This window comes from Humulus lupulus, chromosome 3 (assembly GCF_963169125.1).
Source record: "Humulus lupulus chromosome 3, drHumLupu1.1, whole genome shotgun sequence".
NCBI lineage: Eukaryota > Viridiplantae > Streptophyta > Magnoliopsida > Rosales > Cannabaceae > Humulus > Humulus lupulus.
Window position 1 is genome coordinate 281,517,182 of NC_084795.1, and position 22,942 is coordinate 281,540,123.

Sequence of the window (22,942 nt, forward strand, 5' to 3'; positions counted from 1 at the left end):
ATTTAAATGTGTGAGACTCGATATTGGATTTCACCAATAACGGTATACCAACTCCTTGTGGTGTTGGACACTAATGGTGTCCCTTAACAATTCTCTTAGGGAGTGTTTGGTATGGGGGTTTGGTTTGGCGAGAATGAAAATGTCAAATCTAACCCATGTTTGGTAAATTTATTTTTAATGGCTTGGGGGTTTGTGTTTCCAAGTGGGTCCTACTTTTTAGTTTGATTTGAGTATAATCTTAACCCCTTTAAACACTTGAGTTTCACATTCTCTTAATCTAAACTCCCTCTAATTCTACTCTCCCAAACTCAAACCTCATACCAAACACCCCATTATATTAGAGTGTTGTTATTTGGCACATTAAGGTGTTCAACGTCATACGAGGTGGCACATTATAATTGGTTAACGATACTCTATAATATTTATTAAATTCAAATGTGTGAGACCCCGATATTGGATTTCACCAATAGTAGTACGCCAACTACTTGTAGTATAAATCCTATTTTTTTTATTAGTGATAATATAGACAAATTAAACGGTATTTTAACAAAAATACGGTAATTACATATAATTATAATTATACGGTTCAATGGTATGATTTTGAGGAAAGTAGGAGTAAGTTTGATTCCGGTCTTTGATTGAGAATCATCAAGAATATGTATAGTTGTAGATAAGATCTTCAAGTTTCAACTTCTTTAATATACTAACACAAAATAACATTACCTTCTATCAACATCGCAAACATACTATTGAACTTCAATATATTGAATTATATATTTATAATTATTTTTCAAAATTGAAATAAAATTAATATTTTTTTCTTCATTTATTTTTTAAATGCATGTTTAGTTCATTGGAATATTATTGGAATGGAAAACTCATTCCTATACAATGGTCATTCTATTGTTTGGTTTGAATCTTAGAAAATAGAATTATTATTCCTATAAAATTATAATTATATAGTTTAAAGGAAGAGTATTGTTATTTAGCGTATACCTAATATTGTATAATGTGATTAGTGCACTTCAATATCCAATCTTACATATTTAAATTTAAAATAAAATTTGTACAACATTAAATTATATCAATTGTTATATACTACATCAAGTATTGTTGGGACTATATAGTACTCTCTAAAGAATCCTTATTCCAATCCTCAGCCATTAGAATACTTTTTTCTTTCCAAAATTGCTAAAGAAATTTACTATTACCATTCTTAATTATAGTATTGTTCTATTATATATTAAAAAAAAACTTTCTTTTAAATTTTTTTTTTCCATATGCCATTGATTCTATTCCATTTTAACATCAAACCAAACAAAGTAATTTTATTTTTCTTTTAGCATTTTTCCAAGTAAACCAAACAATAAAATATTGGGAAATTCTTAAGTGGTACTCCTAAAAAAAAAGTACACCTGCTTTCGACAAGTGAATAAGTTATAACTTTAGTTTTTTTTAGATAAGAACATTAACTTCTTTATATCATTATTTTAGGCCATGTATTATAATTTTTTTAAATTTATTTACCAGTAAATGCATAAAAGCATATGGAAAAATACAAATTTAAGCATTTTAGACACAATTTTCCAAAGAAAAAAAAAACCAATCCTTTAGATAAGCTAAATAATAATTAATTTGATTTATTAATTAAAAAAAATCCAAAATTAACGAGGTACCCATATATAAACGGGTTAACAATGATAACTTCTAAGAAGATGACGACAATCCGTGAACCGGCTCAACAAAAACGACAACGACAACAAGAAAACGACAATCCCAACAACTCTTCTTTGTTCTTCCGATGCGCAGACCTACTCCTTCCATGGCTAACCCCAACAGAGCTCGCCAACGCTTCACTCACTTGCAAAACCCTCAACCACATTGCCAAATCCGTCACCGCTCGCCGCTGCTCCGACGCTTCCAGAAGCCTCGAGAAACTCCCAATCCCATGTTCGAACTCAGTCGATGACCAATTATACCCATACTTCTTCTATACCCCATCTCAAATCCCACCTTCCCAATTCCCGCAACGCCAATCTTGGGGCTCCATTTCAGCCGCGGACCCCAGTTCGACTGGTCGGTTCGGAGTGGAGTGGGTGAGTTTGGTGGACGAGTCGGGTGGGTGCGACTGCGAGAGGTGTGGGGATGATGGCCATTACAGGTGCCCGTGTTTGAGGTTCGATGGGTTGGAGGATTTGGTCAGTGAGTGCGGACCGAGTTGTGGGTGTGAGTTGGAATGTGGGAATCGGTTGACTCAGAGAGAGGTTTCGGTACTGTTGAAGATTGTGAAAGATAGTAAGAAAGGATGGTGTGTGTGCTCTGCTCAGTCGATTTCTAAGGGCCAATTCATTTGCGAGTATGCAGGTATATCATTTTCTTCCACACGTAAAACTTAAAGTAGGCATTTTTATGAGAATGTGTATGAAAATAACTGTGTTTGATTTCTCTGTTTATGTGTAATTATGTGTTGGTTGAGAATCAATTGTGAGAAGAATAATGATTCACACACAGTGCTCTTATGGATGAACATATGCTTGATTTTGGAATTGGTGTGCCAAATGCATTGTCTTTATTGCAATAACCATTGAATGAGTGATTCTGAGAGTCGCTAAGTGTAAATTTAGGGTAGCTTCAGGATCATTTAAGGGTTATTAGTATATTTTTAGAGTTACTTGAACACCATAACTGTTATTTAGCAGGATTTTTTTTTACTATTTTGTGATTTATTTCTAGTGGTTAACTAGTGTTCTTTATTTTCATCTTTTAATTTCATATTGACAAAATTTTTAGAATAATATATTCTAAATTTTTTATGTTAAAAAGAAATTCACACATCGGAGACACAACACAATTCTTTGTTAAAATAGAAAATTTTATATTAGAACTCTCAATCAAGACTACACATTTGTATCTAGTACATTTCATTAACTTAAATTAAACATATTTAAATAAGATTTAGTTTCAAGAACTAGCATTTATTCTCTAATATTTTTAATTGTGTCAAGTAAATTACTAAACTTTTTCAAACTTGCCATTACTTAAACTATTCGTAAACAAATCGACAACTTGATCATTTGTGTTGATCGGTCTTATTTCAATCTCCTCTTGTGAAACTTTTTCTCGATTAAAGTGGTAGTGCACTTAAACATGCTTGGTTCTTGCTTGAAAGACTGGATTATTTGCTAAACGAATTGCTGATTGATTGTTGCAAAACAACGGAACTGTATAATCTACTATTTGATGTAGATTATTCATCAGTTGTATCAACCATGTGATCTTGAGCTACCATTGCTGTAGCTCGATATTCAACTTGAGTGATTGACAATGATACTGTTGACTGCCTCTTGCTACACCAAGAAATTGTTCCACAACCAACCTTGAGCACATATCTAATTGTCGGGCACGTGGTGTCATGATCTCATGCATAGTCTGCATCATAGTAACCAACTAACTTGCGGTCTTCACCATACAAGAGACCACAGTCAATTATGCTCTTCGCATATCTCAATATTTGTTGAACTGCTTCCAAATTAGGCTTCTTCGGTGGAAGCTTCTTTGGATTTTGCATGTACCGACTCTTCACGCCAGTCAAAGTGCTTCATTTAACTCTGTATTCTTAGAAGAATCTACTTTGTGTTGTTATCCTCCTTAAGTTGATATAGCATAATAAAATTATGAAATTTTCTTGAACTTGAATTCACTTTTGGAAGGTGAGCTCTTGATTACCAATGAAGCAAGAAAGCGGCATCAAGAGTATGATAAGCTCGCATCAGGTGGCGGGTTTTCCTCTGCACTTTTGGTTGTAAGGGAGCATCTTCCATCTGGAAAGGCATGCTTAAGACTGAATATCGATGCCACAAGAATGGGAAATGTTGCAAGGTTCATTAACCATTCATGTGATGGTGGTAATCTCTCAACAGTATTGGTTAGAAGCTCGGGTTCATTGCTTCCTCGACTTACCTTTTTTGCTTCCAAAAACATTAAAGAAAATGAAGAGCTTACTTTTAGCTATGGTGGAGTCAGGCTAAGGCGTAATGGTTCTCCCTGCTTTTGTGGCAGCTCCTCTTGTTTCGGTTGGTTACCTTCTGAGGATACTTAGTAACTTCTCCTTCCTCTGTTTGACAGAGCCTTGTGTCATGTTCTTACAGTAGGGGTAGTGAATAATTTGGAACCTTTTATTTTTTAGAATTTTTTTTTTATGGAGTCTTAGAATTCTAGTAGATGGTGGGATTTGTTTAATACATACAAGATTTTTTTTTATATGAAAAGTGACTGTTGTCTTTACAGAAATGTAAGCATCAGCAGATTAAATTTATAATCTTAGCCGTACTTCTTCTGGAAGATGCATGGTGGTTCAGCGAAGAATCTTTCTTGTAGTTTGATCATACGAAAATTTTAGTGTGCACACACATTATCATTAGAACAAAACTTTGACAGACTAATGAGACTGCATTCAGATGAATAAAATGAATTGACAGGAAAGAAAGAAGAGTCAATACTTGCAATGGAGAGTTTATTATCATTACTTATGAACTAAAGAAAGGTGTCAGTTGCCCATTTTTTTTAAGGGAAATTTGATAAATCATGTTTACATTAGCTTAATAATTAAAATTTGAACCAAAGTTAACCACCATATGATATCAATGCTCATCTTTCATTTAATACCAAAAATACCCCTCTCATAACACATTTCCTCTCTATTCTCCCTCTTCCTCTCTATCTCTCTTCACCATACCTCTCTTCACCATACATTCTCTCTCACTCTCTCTTCACCATACGTTTTACACACAAGATTTTTATACTAAAATCTTGCAAGAAAGATACACATTCGGACATTGTGGATTGTTTGAGGAGAAACACCAAGCTTTGTGTTATTTTTGCTCATAGTGAAGAGATTAAATGCGTAAGTGATTTTCTTTGATTCTTGTTGTTGTTGGTTGCTTTTATGATTCATAATGTTGTTTAGATGTTGGATCTGTAGTTTGTTGGTATTTTTTGCTGTTTTTTTGGGTGAAAATCGTGTTATGTGAAAATCTGCGTTTTCTTGGGTTCCCTGAGTTTTTTTCTAAATGCCCGATAGTGTCCGATAGAGACCCGATACAGGCACGATAGTTGTTGAGTTTCAAGGTTAGGGATGAAGGTCCGATGGCAACCCGATGGTTGCCCGATAGTTGGTTACCCGATGGTTATAAAGGTACGATGGCTACCCGATGGTTGCCCCGATTATTATTTTAAATCTATACACCCCTTTTAAGTACGATAATGGATCGATAGTAGTCTGATATATGCCCGATTGTTATTATTAAGTTACTACGGACCTAATAGTACGGTGGTACTCGATGTTACCCGATATTAGTGTTTTAAGTGATCAAAAATATAAATAAAACTTTGCCCGATACCGTCCGATATGGCCCGATACTGGTACGATGCCAAAACATTTGAACTAAATTTCGACATTTTGTTGCCATTTACTGATTTTTTTTCTTTGTACATGATAGGGTCAACTTTGTTCGCGTACTTAAGGTATAATGGTGTTTGGGAGCGTGGAGGTAGAGATTGGGTTTTTAATGGAGCCGAAAATTTAACGTTCGAGTTGGAGAAGGACATAACTTACTCACAACTTGTTGAACTTCTGTACTCAGAGCTGGAGGTTGACAAAGTACAGTATGACCTGAAATTAGAAGTGAATTATAAGTACATGAAAGGGTTAATGTATCGGCCTGAACTTATAAGGAATGACAAGGGTGTAAGCTTACATTTGTCAATGCTTTTGAAGAAGCCAGATGAATTTGTTCCCTTTTTTGTGACTTTGGTGGAGAAGAATATCATTGTTGATCGTAATCCTCCACCAAGTACTGTTAAGGATACTCGTAGTGAGGTTGGGACTTATGTTCCAGAAACAAATCCGGAGGTGCTGGTAGCCACTGCTATACCTGAATCAAACCCTTTCATACCAACAGTTGACCATGTAGCACAGATGCCATTTCATGATGATTTTCCTGATTGTCCTGACCCTGAAAATGATTTTGAGGGCAATGACGACCAAGAAACAGAGGTCCGTTCTCAAGCTTTGAGCCTGAGTCCACTGTCGTACCAAATACCGAGGCAAACAACATGTAGAAGTAGACCCCGTAGAGAAGATCGCCAAACACCTGGTACTAGTAGTAGTCGTCCAGACGGAACAAATGATGCTAGAGAATTTAGTGATCCACTCTCTTCTTCGACATATTATAGTAAATTCAAAGCTCAGATGTTTACAAGAGAAGACATTGAGAATAATAGTCACTATATATCTATGGGTGGCACATCGGGCGGGGAGATTCATTTAGGAAAGTTTTTCAGAGACAAGGAACATTTAAAGAAGGTTGCTGGCTTGTTTGCAATGAAGAAGGGATTCGACTTCATAGTTAAGAAGTCTGGTATTGATGTTTGGTATATTACATGCAAGGATCCTGATTGTGGGTGGAGGTTAAGATGGAAGAAGAAGCAACTTTCTAACATGTTCAAGGTGACAGCATTTGAAAATGTACACACATGTTCCCTCGATGTTCGAAAAAAAGATAACCGTCAAGCATCACCTTTGGTAGTTGCCGAACTGATCAAGGATAAATTCTCAGTTAACGGTTCAGATTATTTAGCCTCCAAAATAAGAGAAGATATGAAGAATTCTTTCGGGATCGAAATGAGTTATGAGAAGGCTTTGAGATGCAGAGAGAAAGCACTCCACATAGTTAGGGGTACGCCTGAAGCTTCATATTCGAAGTTACCTGGGTACTTGCACATGCTGCAGTTGAACAATCCTGATTCCATTACTGATTTCAAGGTAGACGAGGGTCGCTTCAAGTATTGCTTTTTTTCTCTGGGTGCTTGTAGGCGGGGATTCAAGTTTTGTCGACCTGTTATATGTATTGATGGGTCCTTCTTGAAAACTAGGTATGGTGGCCAAATGTTGTGTGCCGTGGCATTGGATTCAAACAGCCACATATTTCCGATTGCTTTCGCAATAGTTGACAGTGAGAACCACGACTCTTGGACCTATTTCATGAGGAAGTTGAAACAAGCGATTGGTGATGTTGAGAACTTAGCATTCGTATCGGATAGGCATCAAAGCATTGTTCATGCTTTGGAACTTGTCTTCCCTGATGCACCCCATGGCGCATGCTACCACCACATTATTATGAACGTGGCTAGCAAGTTCAAGACTGATTGCTTCACGGATCATATTTACAGTTGTGCATACTCGTATAAGAAGACAGATTTTGAAAGAGAATTTGAGAAGATAAAAGCAATGGATGTTCGAGTTGCACTATATCTTGAGGGCATTGGATTTGAAAGATGGGTTCGTGCGTACTTTCCAGGGGACCGTTACAATGTAATGACAAGTAATTGGGCTGAAAGTTTCAGCAGCAAAACTAAGGACGCAAGAGTCTTCCCGATCACTGCTTTTGTTGAATTCATCAGGTTTACTATTCAAACATGGTTTGCTACTCGAAAGGAAAACGCTGAAAAGTGTAGCACGACTCTATCACCAGTTATGGAGGGGGACTTGTCATGTCAATTTGAGAAATCTCGGTTCTTAAGCGTCGACAGAGCTGGACCTTATACATTTAATGTCCACCCCGGAGGAACAGTTCAGAGCGGTGGTATAGTTGATTTGGAGGCACGACAATGCAGTTGCGGCCTATTCCAAATCATGAAGATTCCTTGTCCACATGCATGTGCTGCTGCTCAAGAACGAAATATTAGCATGTACGCATTGTGCTCTCAATATTACACAAGAGAGAGTTGGAAGAGCACATATGAGGGGACAATTATGCCAGTTGGTGATGAGGATGATTGGGAATTGTCTGAAGACATTAAGAACATCCAAGTTGGAGTACCGATTGAGAAGAAACCTGTCATCCGACCGAAGAAGCAAAAGGTCGGACGAATTAGGAAAAATCGATATCCTTCTAATGGAGACAAGGTTGTGATACAACGATGTTGTAGCAAGTGTGGTGGTAAAGGGCACAACAAAGCGTCTTGCAAGTACCGAGGTTAACTTGTTTTGTTTGTATTCTAGTTGACCTATTATGTTTTATTTCTGCTTGAACTAGTAATATTTGTTATGTGCTGGATTTTGCAGGTTTTTTTCTGTTTTTTTCTCCATTATGAAACTCTTAAATATGTAATAATCCAGTGTTGGTTCGATAGTGCACGATATTGTTTGTTGTATGATTATTTAAATGTATCTTACAATATGGTACGACGTTGCTCGATGTAGTACGATAGTTAATGTACAACATTAGGGTACGATAATGTACGATATTGGTCCGATAATGGTACGATGGTATGGTTTCAGTACAGTTCGTGAAATTTGTGAGGCATGTGAGGGTACGATAGAGTACGATAGTGATCGACGATAGTACGATGCAAAGATTAAGCACATTAAAATGTAGTAATTACAAAAAGAGCAATCAAAAAAATTATACAATTCAAAAAAATTAAGACCGTTCAACATAAGTTTTGGTAGAATAAGTCTACACACCACCTTTGCCTAAAAAGTTTCATATTATTGTCAGTTACATTATCAAATGGTAATTGTAGAAGCTTATGTTCAATATGCTCAATTATGTAACATCCGCAATCGCCACTGCATTAAGAAATAATAATTAATATGTGATATTTAATAAAGTTCACCTGGATTTTGTTTGCGGTACGAATTCATGTGGAATGAGTTTCCAATCGAAGGGTCTGACCTGACTCTCTGATGCTGTCAACTGAGGCGCGAGTATAACGTCATGGTTCTCAAATAAACCGGACTGTCGCAAGACCGACGGGAAAATGGTACACCAGTCAACCATCAAGCTGATCAAATCATTTTCGGAAATTGATCCAATACTGGAGTTAAAGATGTTGAGCATCCACCCATTCAGGTCTGCCTCTACAGCTACCCAATGCATTTGGTCTTTCAAGAAGAGGGCAAAATAAATGAACTCCTTGTTTTGCCAACTCGGTAAGAACTGGACTGCATCACCCCTAACCAGGTCCAATATACTGTCATCCCAACTAAATCTAGAGTAGTCAGAACCTGGAAAAGTGTCCCACCGACCCTTCAATGATTCGGGAAAAATTGTAGGCATAACAACACATTTCTGAGGGTACACGTTAGGATAAAATTCTAGACGCCTCCTCATGAGATGGAATGCTGCATCTAAATGCTACATTAAAGGAAAATTAAGTCAGTAACCACATTATCGTACCAAAATAAATAAACAAAAAACTATCAGACATGAATATAGTAACTATCGTACCCCAATCGTACCATTATCGTACCTCAATCGTACATGAATATGGTAACAATAAAACATTCTATCGTACCCATATCGTGCTAATGTCGTACCATCATCGTACATTTATGGCAAAAACTAGTATTATACACCATCGTACCCACTAGCGTCCCTGAATTGTACCATCGTCGTACATTATCGTACTACCATCGTACCTATATCGTCCCACTACAAATTCTAAAATTACGATGGTAATAGTAACTACTTAACAAATTATATCGTACCACTATCGTGCTAATGTCGTACCACTATCGTACCATTGACATATAAACAGTTTATAATTTGACACTTATAATTATCGTACTCGTACACAAATCGTACCTATATCGTACCATTACATATAGAAACATTTAAATAAATTTTCAACATTATTTAATTATGAAGTTATAGAAAACTTACAGAGTCAGAAAACCATGTCCTCGGAGTATGCAGTTTCAGGAACCAAGCAACATCGTGTGTCCCTGAGAAGCATTCCCTCGGATATTTATTCCCAATGGTGCCAAGCACCCACTTGTGAAAGGTCATAAGTAATTTACCATCAACAACCCTCAATGGATCCACATTCACTGTTGTCTTCGATTTCTTATTCCTTTTCCTCATTGCAGTGTACTCATCGAACCACCTAGGCCTCTTTCTTTCTCTCCTCTTCTCCGGTGCTGGTGGAGCTATGTTTAAGAATTGTACTTCAGAATCTTCAGTATCTCCGATTACATTAATTTGCATATCCTCTGGTGTGCGAAAAATGTGATCATCTACATCATCAGATCTGTAATCGTTAGGGAGAATGTCTTCATCTACAGGAGACTGAGGGCCTTCTTCAGTGGACTGAGGGTGTGGATCTGGAACTGGCCTACTAAGATCTTCCATCATTGTCATCAGCTTCTGCAATTGACCCAAGATCTCGGACTGACCTTTAATAAGGGCACTTTGTTGCCCTTCAACCTTTTCCAACCTGGCCAAAATCATAGAGTAGCCTGGTTGCTCAGCTTGGGAGGAGGTGCTAGCATGAGGTGTTGATGGGGGAACCTCAGGTGCCTCAGGTTGAGCTGGTGGAACCTCCTTAAAAATATTTGCTGCTTCTGCTTGCTCAGCTAACTTTTCAGCAAGCTTTTCAGCCTGGCTCTGTAAGGCTTCCTGTGTAGGCTGTCCATCGGGACCCACCTCTAGTTCCTCTAACCCCATGTCCACATACAATGGGGCTTCATTGTCTGTAAGGGTCCTCACATACTGTTCTTCAGCAGGTCGGACACACAGGAAGAGGTATACTGTCAACTGCCACAAAAAACAATGCATATTTAGATTGGAAAGTAAAACAATATAAAAAATAAGTAATTGTCATCGGTGAAAAATGGTACACTATCGTACTCCCATCGTACCCCCATCGTACCCATATCATGCAATTATCGTACCCATAACATAACAATATCGTACCCGTAAGTGAGAATTACTTGCTAACTATCGTACCATCATCGTACAACATCGTACCAATATCGTACATCTACAACTACATTAACAAAGAATGCATATCGTACCCCCATCGGACCATCATCGTACCAAATCGTACCCCTTAGCCAGTTTTCAAACAGTTGACAAAAAACCACAAAATAACCCCATAATCGTACTCAAATCGTACCCTATCGTATTCCTATCGTGCAGTACCCATAAAATTGCATATCTAGAAAAAAATATAGAACATTCAAAAGTAAAGTAAAAGCTCACCTTTTTGGCAAACAACTTAATAAGTTGCTCTTTGTGTATCTCTACTTTCTCCTTGCTCTGCCAGTTGATCATTCTTGGAATGCCTTGGCCCAATCTCACAGCATAATCCTGACCCAACTCAATGATGGACTCAAAAGCCCAATACTGCAATGCTGCAGCATACCCATAAATAGAGTACTTGGCCTCCTTCTGAGTCTTTCCTTTCTCAATCTTCTTCTGTAAATGCTTCTTCATTTCAACAAAGTCTTTTTGACAAGTTTGTAACAACTTCTGGTATGATATCTTCCCCCACGGGTACTGGAAAAAGAAGTCAACGTCGTCTACCATCTTCAGCATGTCAGTCCAAACCATCAACTTCTCCTCACGACCTTTCAAAACACCCTCAACTAATAAGCACAAACCCATCTTGTACGCATCATCAACTATTTGACAATTCTCAAAAGTTCTGCGCAGTTGCCCTATGCTCACTGGGGAATGACCATTGAAGTACTCAAGAATCAATCGATCCGAAGTGGTCTTCGCTTTAATCTCAGCTTCAGACGGTCCGGCCTCAAAATTTAAACCAGTAACTAAAGCAAACTCCAATTGGCTAAATCTACATCTTTTTTTCCCAATATAAAACTGGACTTCGTCAGTCTTCTCCCCTCTGAATTTGTGCAACAACAGCTGATGGACTAAGGCACCAGAAAAATTTAATGGTTCCGCCATGAAGAACTGTTTGAAAGGGGATTCCTTCACCCTATCCAATAAACCACACTGTATAAATTTTGCTTTAATCTTTGGAAAGTACCAACTGCCGCGCCAAGTGATACGTCTCGTAAAATGTTCCTCTACTGGAACTATCAGTTGTGGAGGTCTTAAGTTCTGCATAAAACAAATAAATACCCAATTAAATAGAATAACAAAAAAAACATCAAATTTTATATTCTGCAATATACTATCGAGCAACTATCAGACACTATCGCACCATATCGGACACCAATGAAAAACTGGAACTATAACATTATCGTGCACAATCGTACCTCATATCGTATACCATCGGAATATAACAACACAACCATTTGTTCCCACTATCGGGCACACATCGTACCCCTATCGTACCTCCATCTTCAACCTCAAGTTATCAGAAAACACAAACCTATTGTACCACCGTCGAACCACTATCGTACCCCTATCGTACACTCATCTTCAACCTCAAGTTATCAGAAAACACAAACCTATCGTACCACCGTCGAACCACTATCGTACCCCTATCGTACACTCATCTTCAACCTAAAGTTATGATAAACACAAATACTATCGTACCCCTATCGACCCACTATCGTACCCTATCGTACCTCTAAAAAACCCAGAAATTTTTTTCAAAATTTTACGGTTTATCAGATTTCACACAGTCAAATTCAACAATACATACTATAACATTTTCCAATGGAAAAGAAATTAAAAAAAAACACATACCCTAGACATTTTTGCATAATGGGGTGTCGATTTTTCTTCTCCGGTGAAGCTTGGTTTTTCTTCGTCTCCGGTGGGGGTTGGGGCTTAGTTTTTCTTCGTCTCCAGTGGGGGTTGGGGCTTGGTTTTTCTTCGTCTCCGGTGGGGGTTTTTCCGACCGTCGGGTGAGGGAGAGAGAAGCGTCGGGTGTGAGTAGTTATGTTGCTCGATGGTTTTCTGGGAGTGAAGAGTTTTGGGAGGGAACGGGAAATGGGCAGGGGAAAAGCCGAAAGGTACGGTTTTTATTTAAGTTTTTTTTATCACTATCGTGTACCATCGTGCACCATCGTGTACCATCGTACTATCGGGCAAGCATCGGGCTTTTATCGGGTACCATCGTGTACACTCGTACTAATAGGTTCGCATTAACTTAATAATAACTATCGGGCATGCATCGGACTACTATCGATCCATTATCGTACTTAAAAAGGGTTCGTAGATAGAAAATAGGGGTGAGCACGGTGTGGTTTGGGCGGTTTGAACACTTTTTAATACACCACGCCACAAGTGCGGTTTAGTAACTAGAACACACCATGCGGTGTGATTTGGTTGCACCAAATCGACCAAACCAAACCATTTTTTGCGGTGTGGTTTGGGTGGTTTTCCACGGTTTGTGTTAAAAAATATGCCATAACAAAATTTAAATTTTAAAAAAAATACTAAATCCTTAGTTCATAACAAATCCTTAATAAGTTTTAAACAACATCACAAGTTATCAATTAAGTTCAGTGAAACACAAAAAAAATATACAAGTCTCCCATATTGGGTAACTATAAAAAATGATATATATGTAAAGTTTATTTTTTTTAATATATTTGTAAGTATGCGGTGCGGTGCGGTGCAAACCAAAATTTCACACCGCCAAACCGCGCACCGCACCGCACCGCGCGGTTTAGCTAAAATACAAACCATACCGAACCATTACACTTTTGACACCGCGGTTTGCGGTGTAGTATGGTGCGGTGCGGTCGGTCACCGCGGTTTGTCGGTTTAAATGCTCACCCCTAATAGAAAATAATAATCGGGCAACCATCGGGTAGCCATCGAACCTTAATTACCATCGGGTAACCATACATATCGGTCAAGCATCGGGTGGCCATCGGACCTCATCCCTAACCTTGAAACTCAACAACTATCGTTCCTGCATCGGGCCTCTATCGGACACTGTCGGGCATTTAGGAAAAAAAAACTCAAGGAACCCAAAAAAAACGCAGATTTTCACAGACCACAATTTTCACCAAAAAAACAGCAAAAAATACCAACAAACTACAGATCCAACATCTAAACAGCATTCTAAATCATAAAAACAACCAACAACAACAAGAATCAAAGAAAATCACTTACCCATGTGTATCTTTCTTGCAAGATTTTAGAGAGAAAGGTATGAGATTTTGTTATGAGAGGGGTATTTTTGGTATTAAATGAAAGATGAGCATTTGTATCATATGGTGGTTAACTTTGGTTCAAATTTTAATTATTAAGCTAATGTAAGCATGATTTATCAAATTTCCCTTTTTTTTATTTGCTTTACTTGTTTGGGTTTGTTACATGTTTTTTTTTTTGTGTGAAGTGAAGCAGATCTAATATTAGCCTAATATAGCTAATGATAGTCATGAGAGGTGGTGACAATTTTCTGTCTTTTCTCGGGTTGTGAAAAGATTTTCTTTTTTAGGAAGTTTCGAAGCAATCTTTCCTTGTTTCTAGATATATATTTATTTAACGGTTAAATAATTATTTGGTACATTGTGTTTGATCAAAATACAAATTTGGTATTTTCAATAATACTCATATGTTATCTTGTAATTTGAAATCGTACATATTTAGTATCTTAAACTTAAATTTGATCATTAAATTTTTCCAAATGACCAAACTACATCGATTAAATGTAGTAAAATAATCAAATTTGAATTTGAAACCACCTGTGGACAAAATTGCAATTACTCAAAAAAATCTGCACAAAAAGCTAATGAGATAAGATTGCAATTAGTCTAATGCCATTGTCATGTCTGTCAACGTACGTAAATATTGTTTTTGAAATCAACCTTTTTAATCACTAGCAAAAGAATAAGTTTTAAATATAATCTTAACTTCAAAATACATAAACTATAGTAGACACAGCAAATAATCATTACTCAGTTGGCGATAAGAATATGTATTAATCAATTTATTTACAAAACTGACTGGGACTGCTCTTATATTTTAACCTTTGTACGGCTAGTAATGATTTTTCGAGATAAACTATTACATGGCCATGAACATTACCACCCACCAATGAACTCTGTAAAAGAAAAGAATGGTGTGTCAAAAATGAGGAATTTAACATACACCTAGCAAACTTTCCCTATCCCAAGGACCCATTTAGTAAGATTGTGAGCTGCAAAATTGGCTAGCCTGCTAATCTTGTGAATTTCCCACCAAATTACCTTGTTTGTGAAACGACTGCAATGCAGTGGAGGAGGAGACTTCCGGCAGAGCAAAAGATTCAACCACAATAAATGGCATTACTCAGAAAGATAACAAAATCCCAGCCTTGGCGAGAAAGCGAACTTTAGCAGCGAAAAATAAGGCCATTGGCTTCAGACATACTTAACTTCATAGTTTGCTTGTATTCTGATACCAATTAATGTAACCAGTCTTGACACATCAATGACCACTCACTGTAATTATTTGATCAAAAGCTTTAATATTTGTTCGGCTTTTTGGTTTAATTCCTCGACTTTTAACTTCATAGAGTGCATGGAGTTCTCCTTAAAGTGCTTTTCAATGTGGGCTTCCGTGGCTCTAAAAGTCGACGTGTTGCCTTGCTGTCGTAGCCCATCACCAAGAGTAACGTGGTCGTCGTATCCAGATTTCTTCACAAAACCATGCTCGCAGAACTCTATAACAAGAGTGTTAATATTCTTCCACAAACTCGTATTGATAAAAATATATATATATATATATTACAGCTATACATATATGACTTATTTTGATCTAATATATATATATGACTTATTTTACATTTCATTTTGATCTAATTAGTATTAATATCTTTATTTCATGTCAGTTGCTTTGAATTTAGCTACCCATGACCATGATTTCACTTAATATATCCTTAGACTAGATAATAAACTTTTTTTATGAATAACATTCCTCTACTAATCTTATCTTCTTCACTTGAAACAGAATGACTATTTTAGCAAGCACTCCAAAATAAATTAGTACGAACTTGCCTTTAATGAGGGAAATAATCCAGGCGCATCCTGAGAAATTTGATTTTCTTCTGTATATTTCCGTAGGTTGTTGGTCTTCTTCTTCTTCATTCATGATGTTATCATAGTCTATTCCAGCACTCATGGTTGTATCATCATCATCATTATCAGAATCACATATTTCGATTATTTCATCACTTTGCTCAGACACACCAGTGGGGAAACCAAATCTCGCTGCTTCTTGGCGATATAACAGGTGGATACCACACTTTTTAACCTCGCAGGAGTTTACTTTTCTGTCCCAACTATCTATTGCAAAAAATTCAAACCATGCCTCAGTAAAGGTATCTGCTTCCAGTTCATGAAGACACAAACCGTAATCATACCATAGGAACAGGTGATCTGAGTTAAGCCATCTTATAGATGTATCTTCATCATTATCTTGACTATAACCCCTCAAAAAGCTTTTGAATGTATGAGTTTTACCATTCTTGTCTCGGAATTTTAACTCACAATGGAAATGGATTTGTGTGTGGGAATCGCACTCTGAAAAAGGCGCTGCAACAAGGCATAGAGAAAATCCCAAGAAGTTGGAGTTCCACCATTGAGGACGAAGCTTAACGTGTATAGAAGATCCCCTGCATCGGTAGTTGAACCACTTTGGAATTTGATACCCAGGATAACAAATGCTAACAGAAGAATATTCAGGTACCTGTAAAACCGAAACAAATGTTTATGATGATTTTTCAACTGGGAACTCTGCTTGTTTTAGAAAGAGTTAGTAAAGAAGCGTGGTATTCACACTTTATAGTCATGTTTGGTGAGTAGGATTGGTTTGATATTCTTATAATACTGTTTTGTTAATATTGAAAAGTTAATCTAATTACCCAAAATAATCCCTTCTATCCTCACTCGTGTTTTTTGATAATAAAAGAAGAAAGTTACAACTACACATCAAGTTGTTTTTATTAATGTATCATTGGCTAATAAACAACTCATTCTTTCTTCTATTTCTCTTATATATTTTAATCAAATCTTACTTTTCTTGACTTTAGATTGTTTATATTGAAATGAGATAGTTTAGAGAGTCTTACTTGTTTTGAGCGAGAGAAAGTTGCCATGCGCAAGATTCTTAGACGGCCATCATTCATCAAGTTGTTGCGCGCATTGTGATCCAATCTTAGGCAGTTAAAAAATACAAGCTCCTCGCTACGAACAGGAAAATGATCCCAGCCTTGTGTAAGGGCTAACTTACTTACAGTCGACATAGTTTTCAATGATATACAACCATGCGCATCAACAAACTCTACAAACAATGGAATCTCTGGTAAGGCTCGAAGATTCTTGCAGTTGCTTATGTCAAGGTGTTTCAGCTTCAAAAGTTTATTTATACTTGTAGGTACTCTATCAATTATGCTTCCACTTAAATCCAAACTTTCTAATGAGGCTAAGGCACCAAGCTGGTCAGGAATTTCTAACAAGCTGCAATCACTCAGGTTCAGTCGACTCAAAGACTGTAAACCGACAGACATTGGAGGCAATTTATTTAGTTTCATACAACCGGAAACATTGAGAAGTTTAAGATTTTCTAACTGGTATATACTTGTCGGGATCAGCTCAAGTTCGCGGCACCTCCGCAGATCTAGTGTTTCAAGATTGACAAGATTCTCAATAGTAGAAGGTAGCGTTTTGATTGCTGTGTTATTCAAAAAAAGAAACATCAGATCTTCCATTGGTCCCAAGATTTCAGGTAGACGCGACAAATTTGAGCAACCATCCATGTTGAGATACTCAAGTGATAATAATTTAGAAAGGGTAGTTGGCAAGCTCTCAAGCCTTTCACAATCACTCAGCAATAGTACCTCGAGATTAGTGAGATATTCAATTGACGAAGGCACTTCATATATGCTTGTTCCGCTCATATATAAACTTTTTAGTTTCTTTGGAAGTTGTGGAAACTTGTCAAGAGAAGAACAACCACTGAGAGAGATAGTGGTAAGCTCCGGAAGATGTTGCAAATGAGAAGGAAGCTCAGTTAAGCTTTTACAATATTCAAGTTTTAGATACTGTAAATTTTGAGCTCGAGTGAGACTGGGAATGTGAGTCAATCGAACAGAGTAACTAAGATCGATCTTCTTCAAGTTTACAAGATCCTGTTAAAACATCAAATAACTATAGTAACTTATCATGTGCTTCTGATTAAAAGCTTTAATTATATTTATATATATATATATTTAAAATGCATAAAATCATAAACCCGAGCTACCTGGTCTCCATCCCACATTGTCTCAAAATTGCTATATGGCATGATAAGCTCAACAAGATTTTCCAATGGAAAGTCTTCCGGCAATGATTTCAAAGGAGATGCATCCCAGTGCAAATACCTAAGCGATTTAGGAAGAGAAGGTAACCCTGGTGAGAAATTCACTTTACATTTCTCTGGGTTGCTAAAATGAATTTTGAGCAGTCTTAGACTATTCATCTTTTTGAAGACTGAAGGACTGAATTGAATTTCTCTATTTTCACACATGTCAAGACATATCCCTTCAACATGAGTAGCAGCAGATTCCTACCAATAATATAATAAGCTATTAGAGATAGTGAAAAATGCAGAAATACATTTTTTATATAAACATGTCTATAAAAGTTGACTTACTGTACTATGCTTGGAGATGTGTAGAATATCTTCAGCAGTAACCAACCTACTCTTTTTACGCTCACGAAGAACAATTTGACAAGCCATTTCAGCTATCAAATCATGCATCTTAATATTCTTGTGCGCATCGAACGTCAATAGAAATTTGTCCCTGAGATCATTCAGCTGGTTACTAGTAAAGAAATCTCGGGAATCGAGTACATTTTCCACAATTTCTCTGTTCTCACTTCTGAAAAAACATGCAACATCCAGAAATAGGCTTTTTTCATAGTTATCTAGTTCATCATAACTTATTTTCAGCACATTTTGAATTCCTATGTTGGGAATTTTTTTAAGCTTTGTCAATGCACTTTCCCAATCTTGTTTGCTCTTGTATTTCAAACAGGATGCTAAAACAATAAGAGCTAATGGATGTCCTTGAACATTATCTACAATCTCTTCTGAAAATTCTATATAATCTGTTTTGGAGAAATTGCTTTCTCTGAATGCAATCGAACAAAAGAGTTGAAAAGCATCTTCCTGGTTCAATTCCTCAACTCGATATACTTCATTAGCTCCAATATTTCTAAGCACTTGCATATTTCTAGTTGTTATAATAATTCTACTTCCATAGCCAAACAGATCATGGTCTCTAGCTAAAAGCTCAAATTGATTTAAATTATTCACATCGTCGAGAACTGTAAGAACTCTTTTACGACGATAAGCTAACAATGTCGACCCAAAAGACGAATAGTTATCTAAATATTGATCACTTTCTTCCTCAAACAGTTCAGCAAGAAGCTCATTCCGTAGATTATTTAGTCCACGACTCCTTGATACTTCCTGAACATTTTCAAGAAAGCAGCTACTTTCAAACTGAGAAGCAACTCGTTCATACACAACACGAGCTAGAGTTGTCTTGCCTATACCACCCATTCCCCAAATTCCTATAATACGAACTTCGGGTGAACCAATGTGTAGCAAGGATACGATTTTCTCCACACGGGGTTCGATTCCAACCAAGCATTGTGATGTGTTATCTAATGATTTCAGTTGTTCCAATTTATTCACAACAGCTTCCACAACTAACTCAACCAATTCGGACTCCGACCTATATGCATACAAAATAAAAATAATAATTGTTAATGGAAGTGTTTATGAGAAAGCGATTTAAATAGTTAGTACAAAGAGGTATGAAGAAACTAACTACCAGAAAACAAACTAACATAACAAACTCAGTCTAACAACTCAAACGAAACAGTCTAGGTAAGACAGTGAGTTTGGCTCCAAATGAGAGAAATCTAGCAAAGGGTACGTCTGCAAGCTGATTTTCAGTAGCACAACACAGCACAAGTAACACAAATATTGGCCCCAACATATCAGTTTTGTGAATATTCAACATATCAGAATATTCACAAACCACACCACAATCTACGTTTGCCGTTGAAATTATATATGTGATGGTCATAGTACTGATGTTTCCTGTTTCCTCTTTCAAGAAAGTTATAAGAATAACCACATATATTGTGTGTTATAAGAAACAACTTACAAATATTAGTCAACACATGTAGTCTTTCCAGATTCAGTGGATGTTTCTTTTAAAAAAAAAAGTAATGTAACAAAAATGGATTCTTCCATTTCATTGTATTCGATTATTCCAACAAAACATGGTTCTATTTACAACAAATTTAAAGTTTATAGTAAAAGTAAGCATGTATTGATTAGAGAAGTATTAATATGAATTCTGACCTGGATTTAAAGAATCAAACATGCTTAATTGATTCGATGTCATAATAAGTAGAAAACATTAATATAATTATCGATTTACTTACACATTCGTTGAAGAAGTAGACAGACTACTTAGATTGGCTGCTGCTTCCAAAGCTAATTTCCATTTCTCCACCCTATCTGGTTCATACTTAACTGTAGAAGAAGTAAACTGACCACTGGTCAACGCTTGCACTAAACTTCTGAAATCATCATCCCCACCTGTCTCATAAATAATCGCAGGAGCAGTAGTTAAATCGGTCTTCTTTGCTTCCGAAACTCTTCTCCTCCATTTAATCACCCTCGCGAAACTCTCTAATTGGTCCCGTACATGTGATGGATCGACATGGTAAAACAATGGTATAACAAATTGCTGTTTTTCTTTATTGCATTCCAATATATGCACAAGCTCATCCAAACACTTTGGGGAAGAACCATAATTTTCCGAGAAAATAATTATACCTAGTTTTGATTCTTCTATTGCTTTAACCATTCCAGGTGAAATTTCTTCTGTTCCCTTCGGATCGTCAAAATCCACATATGAAGTGTGGATCTTCCTCCGATGTAAAGACGCGTAGAGATTGCTAACAAAAGTCTTGTTAGCGTTCTCTGATCTGAAATTCACATATACGTCGTACTTTTTTGGAGTGAAAATGGAAGAAGAAGAAGAAGACATGTTCGATCCTCGAGATACAGATTAGAAAGAGAAGACCGTACCTTAGCGCATACAATAGGATGAATTGAACACTTTCTTTGCTTATAATTAGGACACAATGAAGAGAAAATAAGCCTTATTTGCGTGGAAGGTCCCCAGTTATCCACATTTACACAAGTTAGTTTTCAATTTTTTATTTTACAAATTAGCTCCTCAATTTTTTTTTTTTTTTTGGCAGATTGCTAATCACTAGATGATGTTTGGTTGGGATAATTTAATTAAATGAAAATGAATTAATTTTTATTCTATTTATTTATTTTCTTATATTTTAGAATATTAAAATATTATTTCAATAAAATAGTTTTTAGACTATTTTAGTAAAATGACTATTTCATTTGAAAAAAAAATATTATTTTAATGTAATATTAAAAAAATTAATAATTTTTTTATTTATATTCATTTTTATTCCATTTTATTTTTATTTATTTTCTCATTTCTATTTTTATTCCTTTATTTTTATTTTTTACAACCAAACGACACCTAACAATGAACGACAATTACTAACTAAAAAAATCAAAATTGTTCGACTAATTTAATAAAAAATGTTTGACTGCCAATTAAAAAAATAATAATTTAGGCATCAACTTGTCAAAAATATTTTTTTGACATTCAAAATTTATGTAGTTGTAAAGATATAATAATAAAAAAAGTCATCATATGGATTTTGTGTTCAGATGTTTAATATTCGGGACTAAAATGATAGTTGTAAAAAGTTGACTTTAATAATTTATTATTTAATAACTAATAATAAAGATTAAATTCAAATTAAGTGTACATCAATATACAATTTTAGATATATATTAATGATAATGATATTTATATTTATATAAAAAAAGAGTATTTTAAAAGAATTAATTTATTAAAAATAATATAGAAAAAAAGCACCATGTGGAAATATTTTGAGTCATTATAATTTTAGTAAAAAAATTTATTGAGCAATGGTGATTCTATTTTGAAAAATAAAATAAATAGAATTGTATTATAGGCAATTTTAGTAAGTAATTCTAATTTAATATTTTTTGTAATAAAATGGATGAAAATAATAAACTATATAACACCCTACTATATAATCAATGTTGAATGATTAATACTGGCGAGAAATCAAAATGAGTTTATACATTTTTAGATTTTGTGTTTTGTTTTATTACTTATTTGGACTCATTGTTTTGATAAATTATTTTTTGAGTCTGTATTTTGTAAAATAATTTAAATAGAGTTCTAAACTTAATTTTGATGAACAAAAAATTGAGTATAACAATACAGTTTTTATGCAGAATAACTGTATTTTTGTTTTGAGTTGTTAGTTTGATGAATTAGTTATGATTTTAATTCAAAATTTTTTGATCAAAATCAGATTTAGGAGTCTATTTAAATTATTTTAAAAAATACAAAGTCCAAAAAATAATTTATTAAAATACAGAATTCAAATAAATAATGAGACAAAATATAAAAAATTTAAAAATGTTAATCCCCGTCAAAATTATTCAACTAATTTGCTAAACAAAAAAAAAAGTTTTTAGACCTTGCAAAAATTGGGTACAATTGAATAATCTGCCAGGCCAATAAATCAATATATAAACACCGACAATTAAAGGTCAACCCTTCCAATAACATAGTAAGTCAACGCCAGCTCGAAAATGACTGCGCATGATAAGAAGCGTTTGTCGTGACTTGACAATAATTAAAAAAGACTTTTGCAAAAAAATAAAAATATAATAATTAAAAAAGACTTTAGCAAAAAATAAAAATATAATAATTAAAAAAAGATAATTTAATAATAAAATAGATGAAATTTGTACGGCAAAAAAAGTATATTGGCCGGACTCTTTACGAAGTAAACTGTTTTTGGTGTAATTTTTATTATGGTTGTGCATATTATAATTATTTAGAATATTTTGTAAATTTAAAAAAAAAAAATTGAATAATTCATAGTTTCAAAAATTAGTTTTAAAAAAAATTATTGCACACACACGTGACTAATTTTTTTCATGCGCGTGAAAAATAATATGTTTGAACCTAATTTTCGGCATTGTAAATTATTCGTAATTTTCTGAAAATTTGTATGATGCTCTAAATAACTACAATATACACG

General features: G+C 35.3%; 2 protein-coding genes across 4 annotated transcripts; one reads left to right on the forward strand and one right to left on the reverse strand.

Moving 5' to 3' along the window:
* The first annotated feature begins 1,629 nt into the window (after positions 1–1,629).
* Positions 1,630–8,516, forward strand: LOC133824694 (histone-lysine N-methyltransferase SUVR3). 2 transcript variants are annotated; one of them, XM_062257658.1, is made up of 2 exons: positions 1,630–2,364; positions 5,499–8,516. In XM_062257658.1, exons 1-2 carry the CDS (start codon positions 1,698–1,700, stop codon positions 8,039–8,041), a joined length of 3,210 nt encoding a protein of 1,069 aa, XP_062113642.1. In that variant the 5' UTR covers positions 1,630–1,697; the 3' UTR covers positions 8,042–8,516. The 2 variants fall into 2 exon arrangements, with proteins under 2 accessions (XP_062113642.1, XP_062113643.1); XM_062257659.1 differs by lacking the exon at positions 5,499–8,516 and adding an exon at positions 3,711–4,334 and having other exon boundaries at positions 1,699–2,364.
* A 6,130-nt stretch (positions 8,517–14,646) lies between these two features.
* LOC133824695 (disease resistance-like protein DSC1) lies at positions 14,647–20,901 on the reverse strand. Of its 2 annotated transcripts, XR_009888561.1 has the most exons (7): positions 20,201–20,901; positions 18,390–19,479; positions 18,000–18,302; positions 16,828–17,886; positions 15,755–16,445; positions 14,966–15,420; positions 14,647–14,820 (listed from the first exon to the last, which is right to left on the reverse strand). XR_009888561.1 is itself a non-coding variant. In XM_062257660.1 (6 exons), exons 1-6 carry the CDS (start codon positions 20,809–20,811, stop codon positions 15,206–15,208), a joined length of 3,969 nt encoding a protein of 1,322 aa, XP_062113644.1. In that variant the 5' UTR covers positions 20,812–20,901; the 3' UTR covers positions 14,647–15,205. The 2 variants fall into 2 exon arrangements, 1 of the variants encoding a protein (XP_062113644.1); XM_062257660.1 differs by having other exon boundaries at positions 14,647–15,420.
* Positions 20,902–22,942: the final 2,041 nt, after the last annotated feature.